This window comes from Marmota monax, unplaced genomic scaffold, assembly GCF_021218885.2.
Source record: "Marmota monax isolate L192 unplaced genomic scaffold, Marmota_monax_Labrador192_F-V1.1 WCK01_AAM20220418_F8-fsc00252, whole genome shotgun sequence".
Lineage (NCBI taxonomy): Eukaryota > Metazoa > Chordata > Mammalia > Rodentia > Sciuridae > Marmota > Marmota monax.
The window spans coordinates 876570-893521 of record NW_026692478.1 but is presented as its reverse complement, the minus strand read 5'-3'; the positions used below and the strand labels follow the sequence as shown (position 1 = coordinate 893521).

The 16952-nt window shown below is 41.7% G+C and overlaps 1 protein-coding gene across 7 annotated transcripts in view; it reads right to left on the bottom strand.

Moving 5' to 3' along the window:
* Ank1 (ankyrin 1) overlaps positions 1–16952 on the bottom strand; it is a 202792-nt gene that overhangs the window by 121981 nt on the left and 63859 nt on the right. The window contains exon 1 of one of the 7 annotated variants that reach the window (XM_058578916.1): positions 959–1089. The exons of the other annotated variants lie outside the window; for them this stretch is intronic. Coding sequence (XP_058434899.1) covers positions 959–976 — 18 coding nt within the window. The 5' untranslated portion in view covers positions 977–1089. Of the gene's footprint in view, positions 1–958; positions 1090–16952 lie in introns of those variants that run through there. 7 annotated transcript variants of the gene reach the window in all.

Sequence of the window (16952 nt, the reverse complement as noted above, 5' to 3'; positions counted from 1 at the left end):
TCCATACTTAGGAAAAGAAATTAATATTGTTTCCCTGCACCTGGCAACGGTTAGACACATAAAAGAGTGGATCTCCTCCTTGGCCACCAGAATCCCTTTCATTCATGCTCTGAGCATATGGCCTGATATCCAGCTCTGAACTCCAAGTCCATCAACAGCCCACTGGAAAACACTACACAGCAGAGCTGCTGGGCAAGGGTACATCCTATATTCTCAGGGAGAACTGGGGATGGCAAGGGTAACCCCCTGTAATGCTCTGTTATCCTTAAAAATGTTCATCACACCCTATCTCCAAAATCTATACTGGCATTTCTCCCCTTCTTCCTTCTTAGACTTCTCTCCCTTTAATTAACAACATAAACCCAAAGTTTATCATTTCAAGAAGGAAGAAAATATGACCACTATGTGACTGCTCTTTGTGAGTCTTAGGGAGACAAGCAAGCCCCCCATCAAAAGGGTGACAGGGCACCCTGGCAGGACAGCCCACTCTCAGGTGCCTCTTTATACTCCCCCGGGGTACAGGTCCCATGACACATCTACAAAATACACTGCTCAGGAGAGTCAAAGGAAAGCTTCTAGAATTTCATGGATTTGGATTATGATCCCTAACTCATCCTGCCCAACCCTTAATGCAGAGAGAACAATTCAAGAGACCCAGGTAGGTGGAACTCAATTTGACAGCAAATCTCTGGCTGTAAAAAATATGAACTGAATTAATTGAGTCCGGCAGAGGCCACCTGCCACTACATTCAGAGACAGAGCCAGAGCGCATGAGAGCTGAAGTTATTCCAAAGATGAGCTCAGGAGGTGGTTTTCTGGGTGGGTAGACGCAGGCACCCTCTCCCTCCCCTTGCAGGCGGCAAAGCTGCACACCCCCTCGTCCTACCCAGGGCTTCTCAGTCCCCCACCTTTCCTAGCATCACTCCCTGCCCGCTTTGAGCAGCCGCTCAGTACTCACTTTGCAGAAGCCCATCATGCTGATCCCAAAACAGGATCCCGCCGACGGTCAGTCGGTCCCGTGGAGGAACAGCTGCGGCCAGCCGCGGGAAGACCGCAGCCTCTGCGGGGGCAGGGTGGCTGCACCCTGCGGGCCGCGCGCTCAGAGGGGCCTTATCACCCGCCCCAGAGACATGCTATGGACTCTGAGCGCGGGCGGAGGGCGGCGCCCGACTGGGGTTTACAGATATCAGGGGCACCCCCACTCCAGCACAGCCTCGCTCCAGACAGCCCAGCCCCCTAGGGCCCCTCGGGGCGGGAGGCCAAGGGCGCACCTCCCCATGGGCAGGCTGCCTGGAGGAGGCTGGGGCCAAGCCTCCAAGGGAGCACCAAGTTGGTTCCACGCGCCAGTCTCTTCTCCCAGGCAGCTCTGCTGCGGAAGGAGCCCGGGGTCTGCAGAATAGGAGAACATCCGCCTCTGGCCCTCTATTTTTTATTTTTCATGCTTTCTCTGGGGGCCACTGTGTTGCTTAATTGTCAATTTGTAGGGAATCTGGGCACAGTCTTAATAAAACTGGGGCTAAAATAACAACATTCCTGGGAACCAGAGGTGAGTCACCAGTAGACAGTGACCAGGAGGGAGAAGGGGCCGCCAGGGAATGTGGGATGCCTGACCAGCGTAGCTGGGTCCATTCAAGGCCAAACTTCTGCAGGCCTGGCGTGGGAAGGGTGGTTTTGGTGTTTTGTTTTGTTTTGTTTTTCTCCTCCCAACATCCATCCAATCCAACAATGGGATGAAGTGGCATCTGCCCAGAGTGGCTTTATCCTGTGAGAGCATCATGCCCTGCAGTAGCAGTTGGGTGTCTGGCAGAGGGAATAAATGACCCAAAGGAACTGAACCATGAGGCCTGGAGAATGGCAGTGTCCCTGGATCCTGGGGGTGACCTCCTCTTAAAGAGGCTGCCACTTGTGAAAGATGGATCACAATTTCCTTTCTAGAGGTGCATTGACATGGTGTGGGCTGCTGCGTCCAGTCCTTCCAAGAAGGGTCTCTCCTGATTTCCTCATATCATGCTCTGCCTCCCTCCTGCTAGGCTGACGCTGGTCCAGGTCCCCTGACGAGGCAGCCATCTGGCTTCAGAGCTTCCCTGCAGAACCAAGCAGGCCCTGCTGTGAGGGCACAGCTGCCCCGGAAAAAATGCCACTGAGAACCACGCTGTGACCCCTCTGTTTTCTGCAGCAGCTGGAGAGCCCCCCACTGGAGACTAGGGTCATCTCCAAGCCGACTAGCACCTGACATGGCAGGGGAAGGGCACAACAAGCTGGAGGCCACATTTGGACTAAAAATAACCACCACAGTCATTAAGGCATATGTCCTCAAGCAGGTGTACTTTGAAGCACTGAACTCAAAACAATGGCTTCCTCCTCTTTCTTTTTTTCAGAACCAGAAAGCTAAAACAAGCAAAAGAAGTAGGTCCTGTTAGGCAGGATTTCAAATAACTCTATCCCACTACTCTTGGTCTTTGGCAACAGCATGGGGCCAGCTTGCTCATGATGGGAAAGTGCTGGCCTGAGCCCCACTCAGTTGTAGGAATGGGTTTGGAATAGCAGTGGACTTAGTACCTCCTGGGTGATCAAGGCAAATATCTAGGGTTAATCCATAATTGTTATCAATTAGAATGATAAGAGCAACAAGCCATATCATCATCCAGGGAAGAGAGAGAACAATATTTTCTCATAGGAGTTCCCAAGCACTGAGGACAGAACACCCAGCCAACACACAGGGAATGTCACTGTGATGTAGAAATATCGTCCTGTGAGTAGACACAGTGATTCCAAATCCCAGGCTTGATCCTGCAAGATGCTTTTGGTGGCAGCACAGTCCCTCACAGGCCCCAGAGGCCTGGGACCCTGGCTGTTTAATATCTCCGGGATCTGGGTCACCTCAGAATTTAACTCCAGAACCCATACCACCTCACTTGGACCAGGAAAGAGAAGACTCTTCTCCCATGGATGTGTCCAAGGCCAAAAAAAAAGACCAGATGCCCTTAGGGGCAAAAGAGCCAAGCAGGATAAAAAAAAAAAGAGCTGTGCTGATATCACACACAGCTTGGTTCCCAGAAACCAGACTCCTGGTGTGCCCCAATTCACCCCCTGGAAGCAACACCCTCCCATCCTCCCTTTACAAGACCCTCTTCTTTTTGTTTCATTTATGGAAATGTACATCTAGTGCTTGCTAGATGCTAGGTACTCTTCTAAGCACTGGGTGAGATTTTACTCAGGTAATGCTTATAATTACTATGGGAGGTGTTCAGTATAATTAGGCCCAGTTTACAGACAAGGAAGCTGAGGCATAGAGAGAGAAAAAAAAATCTTCTCAATGGACTGGGATAGATTTCAGTTGTGAGCACTTGCCTGGCATGCCTGATGCCCTGGGTTCAATTCCCAGCACAAGAAGGAAAATAAAACAAAACCAAGATATCTACTCAAGAAGGGGTCAAGCAAGGGGTCTATTCCAGGCAGCTTGGATGAAGGGTCTAGAGACCAAGTCTGCCATTTTGCTTTTGGATTAAGACTTCAGTCCACTGTTAGCTGATGCACTTTCCTTAATTAGTATGGAAAGCAACAAGTCTCTGTTGAATGTTTCAAGCCTTCACATCTTAGTGTGCTCCATTTTTAGAAGACGAATAAGTCAAAAGAAGGGGCTTCTAGAAGGTTTTTTTTTTCATAATTACAAAAGGTAATAAGGCCAGGTGCAGTGGTGTGCACCTGTAATCTCAGTAGCTCTGGAGGCTGAGACTGGAGGATCGTGAATTCAAAGCCAGCCTCGGCAATGGTGAGGTGCTGTCTCTAAATAAAATACAAAATAGGGCTGAGGATGTGTCTCAGTGGTAGAGTGCCCCTGAATTCAATCCCTGATACCAAAAAACAAAACAAAACAAAAAAATGGCCTTAGTATGAAGGTTGAAGAAACCTTGCTCTGAAACAATTGCATATAGCATTAAAAGGACAAATACTTAAAAAAAATAATAATAAGACACCCTCACTGGAAAAAGTTTGAAAAACAGAAAGCAATGCATATAATCTCAGTCTCCCTCAGTATTCCCAAAACAACCCTAGTTGGCATTCTGATGTATTTCTCTCTAGCCTCTCGTTTTAATATGCATTTTTTTCTTTTTATTATAATGTTCTTAAGTATTTTTAAAATTTTTTTTTAGTTGTCAATGGACCTTTATTTTTATTTATTTATATGTGGTGCTTAGAATCTAACCCAGTTCCTCACACATGCTAGGCAAGTGCTCTACCACTGAGCCCCAGCCCCAGCCCCTATTATAATGTTTTGATGAAACATTTCAAACAAACGGAAAATTACAGAGTACATCAGAGTGAATCATCCCATGTCCACTTTTCAACTTCAAGAAATTTCACAGTTTATGTTAGATTTTTCTGAGAAAAAATAAAATATTACATAAACTAATATATTATACCTTGATCCCACTCTCTCTGTCCTAGGGGGCGACTGACCAGAATCTGGTGTTTATACCCATCTGTAAGGCATAAAGAAAGATAACAAAATCATAAGGTCATATGCCCAAGACTCGCCTAATAAAGAGGTTGGAGGACAGAGGATACCTCACCCCTTCTTTCATCTGACTCCATCTACTTCATGGCTCTGTCTCCTCCCCTCAGAGGAAGGCACTGCCCCAAACCCTGTGTTTCTCATTTCCTTGCCTTTCTTACTTTTGCCACCTACATATGTATCCCTGTACAGTGATTGTTCACTTGCAATTCCTAACTATGAATTATGCTGCATGATTCCTCTGCTATTTGCATTTTTAAAATTCTTTAAATTTGTTTTAATTAGTTATACATGACAGTAGAATGCACTTTGATGCATCATATATAATGGAGTATACTTTCTTATTCTACTGATTGTATATAATGTAGAATCACACTGGTCATATAGTTATATACGTACATAGGGTAATAATGTCTGATGCATTCTGCTATTTGCATTTTTGATGCAGCACAATGTTCACAAAGTGAGTAGTTCACTCACTTTCCTTGCAGTATCATATTCCACTGGGGGCAAATACCACACATTATTGATTTTACTGCTACTGGAATTTGAGCGGTTTCCAGCTTTTTGCTATTAAGACATTATTGTTGGGCTGAGGTTGTAGCCCAGTGGGAGAGCTCTTGCCTAGCATGTGTGAGGCACTGGGTTCAATTCTCAGCACCACATATAAATAAATATATAATATTAAGGTCCATCAACAATAAAAAGATGTTTTTAAGAAGACATTATTGCAGGGCACACATGCAAGGTCTGCCCAGGGTGTGTACTAGGGGAGCAGAATTACTGAATTGTAAGTATACCTTCCGCTTTATTAGAGAATGCCGAGCTGTTTTTGAAACTGGTCTTTTCAATCTACACTCTCCATAGCAGGTATGAAGTTACTCCTTAAGCTCCTCACTTGGTATTGTCAGATTTTTAAACTTTTGCTAATATGGTGGGTAGAACAGAGTGTGGCACTGTAGTTTTAATTTGCATTTTCCTGATTACTAATGAGGTTGGGCACCTTTTTACATGTTCAATGGCCATTTATTTTTCCTCTTCTGTGAAATTACTGTTCAAGCCCTTTGCTCATTTTTCCGTTTCAGTGTTTGCCTTTTTCTTATGGAGGTGGAGGAGTTCTCTACCTAGCCAGAATACTAATCATTTGTTAGTTAATATGCAATGAAATATCTTCTCCCTGCTTGTGGCTCATCTTTTGCTTTTTAAAATGGTCTGTTTTGATGAGCCAAAGTTGTCAATTTTAACATAGTCAAATGTATCTATTGTTTTCTTTTCCTTGTGCTGTCTGGTTGAAGAAACCCTTTCAACTCAGAATTCAAGAAAAACAAAGAAAACCCCACAAAAATCATTTTACTGTGTTATAAATGTGTTAGTCAGCTTTCTATTACTATGACAAAACATCTGATATAATCAACTTAAAAGGAGGAAAGTTTTGTTTGGGCTCACAGTTTCAGAGGTTCCAGTCCATGGTCATTTGGCCCTGTTGCCTTTGGGCCTCTGGTGGCACAGTGTCTCATGGTGAGAGTGCATGCAAAGGACCCTGTCCACCTCAGGTTGGTTGGGAAGCAAAGAGAAAGACAGGAAGAGGCTAGGGTCCCCATATCTCCTTTAAGGACACGCCCCTAATGACCTAACTCCTCTCACTAAGCCCTGCCTCCTAAGGTTCCATCACCTTGAAAAAGTGCCACAGGCTGGGGACCAAGCCACACATAGGCCCCTGGGGGATATTCCAGAACCAAACTACAATAGTAAGTGTTTTTAGTTTTGCTTTCATAGTTAGGTCTTTAAATTCACCTGGCATTTTGTGTAGGGTGTGGATTAAGAGTTTTAATTTTTTTCCATATTGATAGTCAGTTGTCCTGGCACTGTTTATTGACTAGCACATTCTCTCCCACACTGCACTGTAATGTCCTCTTCACCACATATTATGGCACCAGGTGCCTGGATCTGTCAAGGAGGGGACTCTCTCCAAGGGTCATGGGCCCACGTGTCTGTCTCAAGGCCAATGCCATACTATCTTCTTTGCATTATAATAAGGTTTCATGAGCTGGGGATGTGGCTCAAGCGCCTTGCATGTGCACCACATACAAACAAAGATGTTGTGTCTGCCGAAAACTAAAAAATAAATATTAAAAAAATTCTCTAAAAAAAAAATAAGGTTTCATATTGTTTGTAGTCAGTCTTAATGTAATACAGATGAGGTCACTTTCCTTGCTTCATTCCTCTTTCAAAGCTTCAAAGCCTTTCTTGATCCTTTGCCCTTCCATGTGAGCTTAGAAAAATTCCACACATACAAAATCCCCTGTAAGGCATTTTGATTATATTACATGGAATATGCTTATCACTTTAAAGCACCTACAGCTTTATATTGTTGAGTCTTTCAATTACATATACATGGTGCAGTCTCTCAGTTGTTATTCAGGGTCTTCCTGGATGTTATTCAATAATGTTTTATAATTTTTCTCCATAAAAGTTCTTGCACATTTTTATTAGGTTCATTCCATGGTATTTTATAGTTTTAATACTGTTGCTAATCGAGATGTTTAATTCAACTATATTTTAATTAGGATATTATGGTGTACAAGTATCTTGAACTTATACCCAGGAATTTTGTTGAGCTCTTTACTAATTTGAATAGTTTTTTCATGATTCTCTTTGATTTTTATCTGTAGACAGTTAAACTCAGAAATAAGAATATTTTGCTATTATCTTTAGTAGATTTTTCACCCCATATTTTCTTTTCTTGCACTGTTGTAGTACTATCATCTTAGTTAAAATAGCCACTATATTGTTGAATGAAACAGTAATAGCATAGGATCTAGCTGTTCACCTAAATGGCTACTTTTAAGGATTAACCAGTAAGTATAATGTTTTTTTAGATACCTTTTATTAAAGAAGTTTGCCCCTAGTCCCAATTTATTACAGTTTTAAAATCATGAATGAAAATTGAAAATAATGTGTTTTATTCTATTTTTCTTTGAAAATGATACATCACGTTAGCAAATTTTTCTTATGATAAACTATCCTTGTATTCCTGGGTTAAGCCCTCCTTAGTCATGATGTGTTATCTTAAATACAGCATCACTGCATTAGAATTGTGATATTTTCTATAGGATTTCGTTGGATTTCTATATCCATAACCATAAATTATATTGGTTGTATTAATTTGCTACTGTTGCATAACAAATTACCCCCCCCATGTACACACAAACATTTTAGTGACTTAAAAAATACACAAATTTATTATTTCACAGTCTCCATGGATCAGGAATTCAGGAGCAACTCAGCCTCAGCCGGGTGGTTCTGGCTCAGAGTCTCTCATGAAGTTGCAGTCAAGCTGTCAGCTAGGGCGGGCCGTAATCCCAGCAACTCAGGAGGTCGGAACAGGAAGATTGTGAGTTCAAGGCCAGCCCAGGCAACTTAGCAAGACCCCGACTCAAAATAAAAAGGGCTAGAGGGTATGGCTCAGTGGTAGAGGCCCCTGAATTCAATTTCTAGTATACAAAAAAAAAAAAAAAAAATTCCAAGATGTCAGCTAGGGTTTCAGGCATCTGAAGGCACCATTGGGGCTAGATGATCCACCTCTAAGATTTTCAATGGCTGTTAGCAGAAAGTGCTGAGTGTCCTCATGACATGGCAACTGGATTTCCCCAGAGTGACATAAGAAAGGAGGACAGAAACCATAGCCTGTTATGACACCTAGCCTGGGCATAGCACTTCATCACCTTCTACTGTATCATATTTGCTAGAGGCAAATCACTAAACCCAGTCCACATTCAACAGCAGGGAGTTGCTGAAAGCAAATGTACCAAAGAATTTGTGAATATATTTTTAAATTGCCACCTTGATCTAATATTTTCTTTTCCTATATTATCTTCAGTTTTCTTATCCTGAGTTGACTGACTTTCCTTCTTCTGTTTTCTGCAATGATATGAGTGGAACTGTTGCCTGCAAAACAATGTGGTACCCATGTGGAAGGGTGATTATGGATTTGCCTTATTTAATGTTATATTCAGACTATAAGTTTGTTAAGAGATCCATATCTTTAAAATATATTCCAGATTCAGAAAACTTCACTCACATTCTCTTAAACCTTATACGTCCTCCAACTACTCAGTACTTGCTTAGAGTGCTGTAAAATTCTTTGATCTAGGCAGAATACCACTAAAACAGAGAAGTGACCTCATACACCCATAAAAGCATTTTAGTATGAAGAACAGGAGAACTGAAAGGGTAAAGAGCTTAAGCAACACATCTAAGTTAATAATAATAATAAAAAATAACCAATGGTAGACTTCTGGCTCTGGTAAATTGAGAATAATGGATCCAACTTTTGGTCTCAGGACCAATTTACACTCTTAAAAAAAAAAAACTGAGGACCTCAAGGAGTTTTTCTTAAGTGTAGGGTATATGTATCAACATTTAGCATGTTAGAAGTTAAAATTGAGAGTTTTAAAAATGATAGACTATCAATTTACTTGAATATAGCATAACAAACCCATTTCATACTAATATAGATGACATTTTTATGAAAAGTAGCTCTTTTTTCCAAAACAACCCAAAATTCAGTGGTAAGAGGGTGACTGTTGTGTGTTTGGGCAATCTCTTCAATGTCTGACTTAAGACAAGTCAGATGAATTCTCATGTCAGTTTCTGCATTCAGTGAGTCCCAGTATGATGCTTGGGTTAAGGTCTATGAAGACAAGACGGCCCCATCAGTTACGTAGTTAGACAAGGAAGGAGCACTTTAACAGCCTTTTCAGTTAATTGTGAAAATCTTACTGGATACCACACCAACACCCAAGAAGTAATTATTTCTTCAAGTTGGTTGCAGTATGGGATCCCAAAGAATACCCAGGAAACTTCATGTGCTTCACATGAGTGACGGAAGAAGAGTGAATAAGGCAAATATCTTAGTATCATGAGAACACGCTCTTGGGTCTCCTTTGGGTCTGGAAGAGTCCAGACTGCACTCCAGTTCTTTAGACTGTACTTTGAAACTGCAGATCGAGGCACTCAAATATTTCTCTGACATTGAGCTAGGAAAGAAAGAACACAGAAGCAAAGTATGAGAGACTGCACAAGTCGGAGAGTTCTCTGGTGTCCTCATTCTGAAAATGAAACTGTGGCCGGGGAGATAATGGGATTTATCCAGGGTGTTTTTTGTGGAGCAGAGTCTCCTGAGTCCCCTGTTTTTCCTAGCATCAGGTGAAAAAAAGAGGAGCAAGATAAAGAAAAAGGAGGAAAAAGAAAATTCAGAGGCAGCACAGTGTTCTAAGATAGCAGGTGACGACTCTGCTGTTGATTGTTTCATGTGTTGATTGTCCAACTTGCACATTTTCCTGGCCCTCCTCCTCAGAAGTCCCTGTTTCTGCCTGCCTTTGCCCATTCTCTTACGGCATCACCATCAATAGACATGACAAAAAGAGGAAATAAAATCAAGTCAATAAAACTATACCTTTTAGCCTTAGGAGGGATAAAAGAATGGATCAATAATAATGGTTAACATTTATTTATTAAGCACGCATGGTACTAAGCAAACAATGGTAAAGAAATCACACACAGGTTAAACATTTTATAGCTGTTATTCACTTACTACTTCAGCAATCTAATGGGGGTTAGAAACTGAGAAGTCCATTTTACTGATAAAGAAACTGGGGCAGTAGACATACTTACCAAAGTTGCAGAACTAGTGAGGGGGTGGGGACCTAAGACCAAGTCTCATTCTGGAGCAATTGCTCTTATCCACATTATACTGCCTCTAAAATGACACTATCGCATGGCTTCAAATCACTTATAGATTATTTATCTGAATTTTCATTCCTTCACAATCCACCAGAGAAAATTCAAGAATCATCACTACGGTGTCTCTTTTGACCCCATATTGTAATGATAAATCCAAGAGCAGCAATATCCCTACAATAGCTTAAGAGGAATTGGAGTTTAAGAGATGGATCTCATGGTGATGATAGGGTGGTGGAAGTAATGAAGGTGAGGATGATATGGAAAGGTGGTAGCTAATAAAAATCACTAGTCACCTCTAAGACATTTGGTCCTGAGATACTGGACATCTTAGGATATTAACTTTCTCTGATTTTTAAGTTTGGGGGTAAAATACTGGTGTTCAAGAGACCCTATTTGAAGAAAGTCAGATTCACGTCATTGAAACTTCCTTCTCCACAAGTGTCTCCAAGGGAGGGAAGAGGATGGGAGCAGGAGGGAGGGCTGGTTTTTCTCTCTACAAGGAGGAGAAGGAATTGGATTACTTTTCTAGAGAAATAAGCTACTCAGCTGGCTCCCCGATCAGCATCTTTCTGAACAAAAAGTATCTTCAGCTAGAGAGAGTGGCAGGGTGTCCCTGCTCAGACAACTCCACAAGTCCACCACACAACTTCTGGTCCCACCCAAACTCCCATGGGGTCACTTCGATTCCAGAACAACTCTTCCTGAAAACCCCTTGTCAAGAGAAAAGCAGTGTACTAGGAGTCAGATGGTCTCGTCTCTGGTAGCATCCTTGTTACCTAAGGCTACATAACCTGGCCATGCCACTCATCTTTCCCTGGCCTCAGATCACCTTAACTATCAAATGAGTATCAAAAGAAATTCTTTGTAGGCCTCACAAAATTGTTAGGAGAATCACCACCAGTGGCTGATCCTAGAGCACCTTATTATTATTAACCGAAACAACACTAGTCTTGCTTCTACATACCCTATCTTAGGAGTGATAAATGACTTGATTTACATATCCCTCTGTTCCCAATAATCCAATGATACGTATATGCAATTCAAAATACCAGTAGCTTCTCCTTGGGCATCCATAGCTCTTCCTGAGTTGACATCCCATCTTATCTAACTTGGGGGAACACAAGTATTTCTTTAAATAGGCAGTTAAGTTTATCATAAGGTAGAATGTTCTTTAAAATCAAATTCAGTGCTGAGAGTGTAGCTCAGTGGTATAGCACTTGCCTAGCATGTGTGAGGCCCTGGGTTGGATCCCTAACACCAGACAAAATAAGAGTCAGATAACTTGGAAAATAATAAAACTCATAACCTCACTGCTTGAGTATAGCCAAGGTGTCACTGGAAGGCACTAATTCATGAGGGTTATGAGCATAGCTTTGGAGTCAGACAGAGCTAAATGTTGCCTCTTAGTAGCTGTGTGACCTTGGGGCACATTTCTAATGTCTCTAAATCCCTGAATTACTTCTTCCATAAGATGAGAATATTAACATTCATTTCAGGGATGGTTGAAAGGACAAAATGAGGTAGCATATGTGTAGAGCCCTGCCCCACAGAAAGTACTCAATTGATATTAGCTGCTACTGTTGTTCTATGGAATATTCCCAGACTTTAAAAAATGCACACATGATACATACAAATATACATTTCAAAAAATAGATCTGTGGTGTTTCATAATTTGCTTTTGTTAACTTAGCAATATATCAAAAATATTTTTCATGTGAGAATAATACGTATCTGCATCATTGTGTTTATTGACAGTAACATATCCTAAGAGTGTTTGCTACTCATTTAACTCAACCCTGATTGCTGACTAAGCAAAAAGCAATTATTAATTATTATTTCTTAGGTTCTTTCTCTTGTGCACTCTCGATTGTGTGCCCACGCTCTCTTTCTCTTTTTACCCCAATTTAAACAATGTTACAATGGATATCTTTGTGTTCTTGAATGTGATTATTAAGAACTTTCCCAGGGGTTGGGGATGTAACTCAGTGGGAGAGCCAGGCCTGGGTTCAATTCAAAGCACCAAACAAACAAACAAACAACAACAAAAAAAAACAATATGAACATTTCTGTGGCTTTAATGGGCATCATTGATTTTCCTTGCGAAAATATATACAATGCTCTTCTTTACCTGGATAGCAGTGGGAAGTTGTCTTCAAACACGACTCACCCAGCTCAAACATGGCCTGCAAGTCTTGGTCTTGCCTAAAGACAGCCAGGCAGCTGACCATACAAAAGAGGTTCATTCAAGGCCTGCACATCCTTGGGGGGCATGATTTGAAGACCTCTCCTAAGTGGATCTTAATCTCCACATTGGCATCACTCCTTCCTTGTGCATATTGCTGGCAGGATTAATTGGACTGGCCACCACATATGCTGGCTTAGCCAGAATTTACTTCCCTAATTACTCTGTGCATTTGAGGATCCACGAAACAAACACTTTATCTACACCAAAGACTGTAAATACCTCCAAACTGGCAGGAAATTTCCATCTTAACAATCATCATGGCAGAAACATACATTTGCAGAGCAATTTGCAGTTTGCAGACATGTTACCCATCATACACTATATTTAATACCCAAAATAATTCTGGGGTTATTATGATAAAATATTATTATTATTATTATTATTATTATTATTATTATTATTATTGTTGTTGTTGTTAGTTCTAATGGACCAAGGGAAAAAAAACTGAGTTGTCTGTGGTCCTACAGCTAATTAGTAATAGAGGCTAGAATCTGTTCTTCTATCTAAATTCCAGAACCCCTCATGCTTCACTGCCTCTCTGCTTTGTGAAAATAAGTTAATCATGTTGCTAAGAGTTGACTGAGCCCTGCTAGCGCTCACGCTCTCTCTCTCTCTCTCTGTCATTTTTTATGACCATGCATACCTGATGGAAGTGAGGGGGGGCGTGTTGTTGGGGGACAGAAAGAGTGAAAATTTGATAGGGAATTTTGCTTCAGTTTCCCTTAAATTCTAGCTTTACCCCTGATTTCATGATGATAAAGTTTCAAATGTTGAATGTTCTGTTTAAGGGTCATTCTCCAACCTGGAAGGCATTTGGACTCCTAAACTTGTCAGCTTATGCTTTCAGATATGGGATCATCTGTCTGATTATTTATAGTCTGGCATTTCCCCCTTCTAGGCAGTATTGAAGGAAAAATTCATACAGACAAGTGCCGAATGTTCACTATTCAGCCAAATAATCAACGACTCTGAAGTTGTATGATAGAGGCAGAAAGGATTAAGGCTTTCTTTTTCCATGCAAAAGAAAAAGATCAGGCCATGGCAGCTCCAGTTTGCTCTTTCCACCCCCTCAGGTCATGGCTCTGACCTCTCCGGAAAAGAATTGGTTTCCACAGTGAAGCCATCTGTGGTTGCTCCTCAGAGATTGCCCTGGAGCCATATTAACATCTCTTTTAATGGCTGGCAAACCCACTGTTGGTAAGCAGTGGGCTTCAGGCCCATTACCCACACAGGGTCAGAGACTCTTAAAGTGTAACTGGACCTTAAAGTCACCCAGTATGCAACTCTCTTCCAGCACCCCAACAGGGATATGTGCTGCAAGCTACATGTTGCAGAAGGCTCAGAAGTCCCTCTTTACATAGAAGGAGCTGCCACCTTGTAACTGCTACCTTTTAGTTCCAGTTCCGCCCACCGCCCCAGCCCCATTCTGAATTAATTCACTACCTTCCTCTCAACTTAAATCCAAGCAGAGGACAGCGCAGCCCTCTCTCGTCTGGGTCACAGGCCCCGATACTTCAAGTAATCTTGGTGTGGAGAGGCCACAGCATAGGCTGAGGAACCTCCTAGCTTTAGATTGGATCTGGAATGTCTCCCAAAGGCCCATGTGTTGAAAGCTTGGACCGCAGTCCATGTTGGGAATTAGTGGAACCTTTAAGAGGTGGGGCCTAGTGGGAGGAAGTTAGGTCACTCCTCAGCCACTTCCTGTCTCTTTTCCTTACTGGCTGCCAGGAGGTAAGTAGCTTCCTTCACTGTGTCCTCCTGCCATGATGTGCTGCCTTGCCGCAATCCCACAGGCAACAGGACCAAATGACCATGCACTAAAACTGCTGAAACTGTGGCCCAAAGAAAACTTTTTTCTTCCTAAGTTGATTGTCTTAGATATTTTGACAGCTTTCTATAAAGCTAAATAATACACTCCTTAAATCTCAATGAGTCCAGCTGTATAGTGGAAGTAATAATAGTGTCTACCCCACAGGCCTCCTGTGAAGACTCAGTGAGATAACATGTACAGTGCTCAACAATGGTGTCCGTAAATAGTTTGTGCTGTTATTATTGTAATTGTTATTAATATTATGATTTTCTCCAACTATAGTCATCCCTCAATGTCTATAGGCTGGTTCCAGGATGCACCATGGACCAAAATCCAGGGAAGATCAAGTCCCTAGATAAGGTGATATGGTGTTTGCATATAACCTATGTACATCTTCCCATATGCTTAATCTCTAGATTGCTTGTTATAGCTGATATAATATAAATACAATGGAAATAGTTGTTCTAGTGTTTATTACATTTTGTGGTCTTTTTTTTACTGTTTTTTTCCCAAACGTATATGGATATGTTCTAAAATAAGGCAGAGCTAATATCATCTCTGCTCATCTAAATGCATTTACCTCTCCAAGAATTAACTGAATATGCTTGCTATGTTTGCAAGCAGTTGTAAACCAAACTATTAAATAGCATGGCTAAGGATGGGGTCAGCAGCACATCACTGAAGAACTCCCCTTGGGCTGATGTCCACACTTTGGGTATGGTTGTACCACCTGTTCCGAATAACCTATCATCATCAACCCAAATGTCTTTTCTTCACTTTTCCTGCAAAAATCATGTGAAACTTTATCAATGTAAAATGTACACAAAACAGATAAATATTTACAATATAATATTTTTAAATCAACAGAAATTCAAATGCTTTCTTTCCTCAATGAAGCGGATGGTCTAGAGATCAAGGATCATTTCCCCCATAGCAGTTTACTTCTATTGATGATTACAGTTATTTGTGTACGTGTTTGTCTCCGTTATTAAAAGGAAAGCTCTTTGGGGGCAGGGATTGCAATATATTCATCACTAGGTGTCATCCAACCATGGGGCTTTAAACATAATAGATGCTTAGTAATTACCTGCTAAGTGGACCATGAATGCCCACATGCACGAATGAATGATTTATCCCAATAAGCCTCTGGTGAGTGTTATAAATGAAGTGAATTCATCTGGGTATGACTCATTTCTAGTGAATCTAGGCTAGCTGCTACAGACCACTGTTTTTCCCCTAACTGGCCATAAACCATTTGGTGAATAGTCAATTCTAAAATAGTTTTCAGGAATTTGACCTTATAAACTTCTTGAAAAGTGAGACATCTACCTTTCTTGACTTTCCTCTTGTTTTTTTTCCCATGATTTAACCAATATTCCCAAGAGTGTCATTATGACCATATGTCCAATATCACTTAGTACCAGAAATGACATTGCTCTGTGCTACAAGATCTGAGCTCATTTAACACTTGAGTACTAATGGCTGATTGGGAACAAGCTGGATCAGATCAGTGGAGTAGTCTTTCTATGGTCGCTAAACATTTTTCCCCCCTTTTCAGTACTTTAGATCAAATCTAGGGCCTTGCCCTTGCAAAGTAAATGCTCAACCATTGAGTTACACCCTCAGCCCTATTCTCTAAACTTTTAAAACTTCACAATCCTCTCAATAACAATATTTAAATATTTGAAAATATCTTCAATGTGTGCATATTTATTTATAAATTATCTACATGTACAATGTACCCATATATTATGAACATTGTAAAACATCCAAGAAAATAGAAAATTTAAAAGAAGGAGATTTTTTAAAATCTAGATAAATGGAAGTTCTGATGTCTCTTTTCTGCATTTTCTTGCACCCTGCTGGGGCACACACACTTTGGAGGCCACATGACTAGTCTTTACAATGATGATGATGAGCCACCCGTGGAGGTTCACTGGACTTAAGAATCACTGTCTTGCCAGGCACAATGGCACACACCTGTAGTCCCAGCGGCTTGGGGGGTGAGGCAGGAGGATCGCGAGTTCAAAGCCAGCCTCAGCAAAAGCAAAGTGCTAAGCAACTTAGTGAGACCCTGTCTCTAAATAAAATGCAAAATAGGGCTGGGGATGTGGCTAAGTGGTCAAGTGCCCCTGAGTTCAATCCCCAGTACCCCTCTTCCCCCTCCCCAAAAAAAGAACCACTGTCTTGTATCCTTCATCTTCCAGGCACTTCACAAATGTGTGCCACCAGACACAAGGTCAGCAGCCAGCACTGTGGCTCTGTACCCCTGGATCAGAGCACGGGCAGCAGAGGGCGATTGGGGAGAAAGCCCACTTCTTCCACATACTGATTTGGGGACCCTTCTTCCATATGTGTCTTATTCTGGGCAAGTGCTGAGCACCATTGAGCCACCCCACTCATTTATAAACAAGAAAGCTAACACCTACATTGCAGGCTGCTTTGAGGATTAAATGAGTAAATGTGTGGAATATGGGCACAGAGTTGGTGCCCAAAAACGTGTGTCTCCTCTCACGTCATACAGCGGGTGATCTTTTTATTTAGAAGGTGGTGTCTATAAGAAATAAGGCTGCTCAGATCTCACTAACAGCCTCCATGTTGATGCACAGAAGCATTTGTCTTCCAGCCAGAAGCTG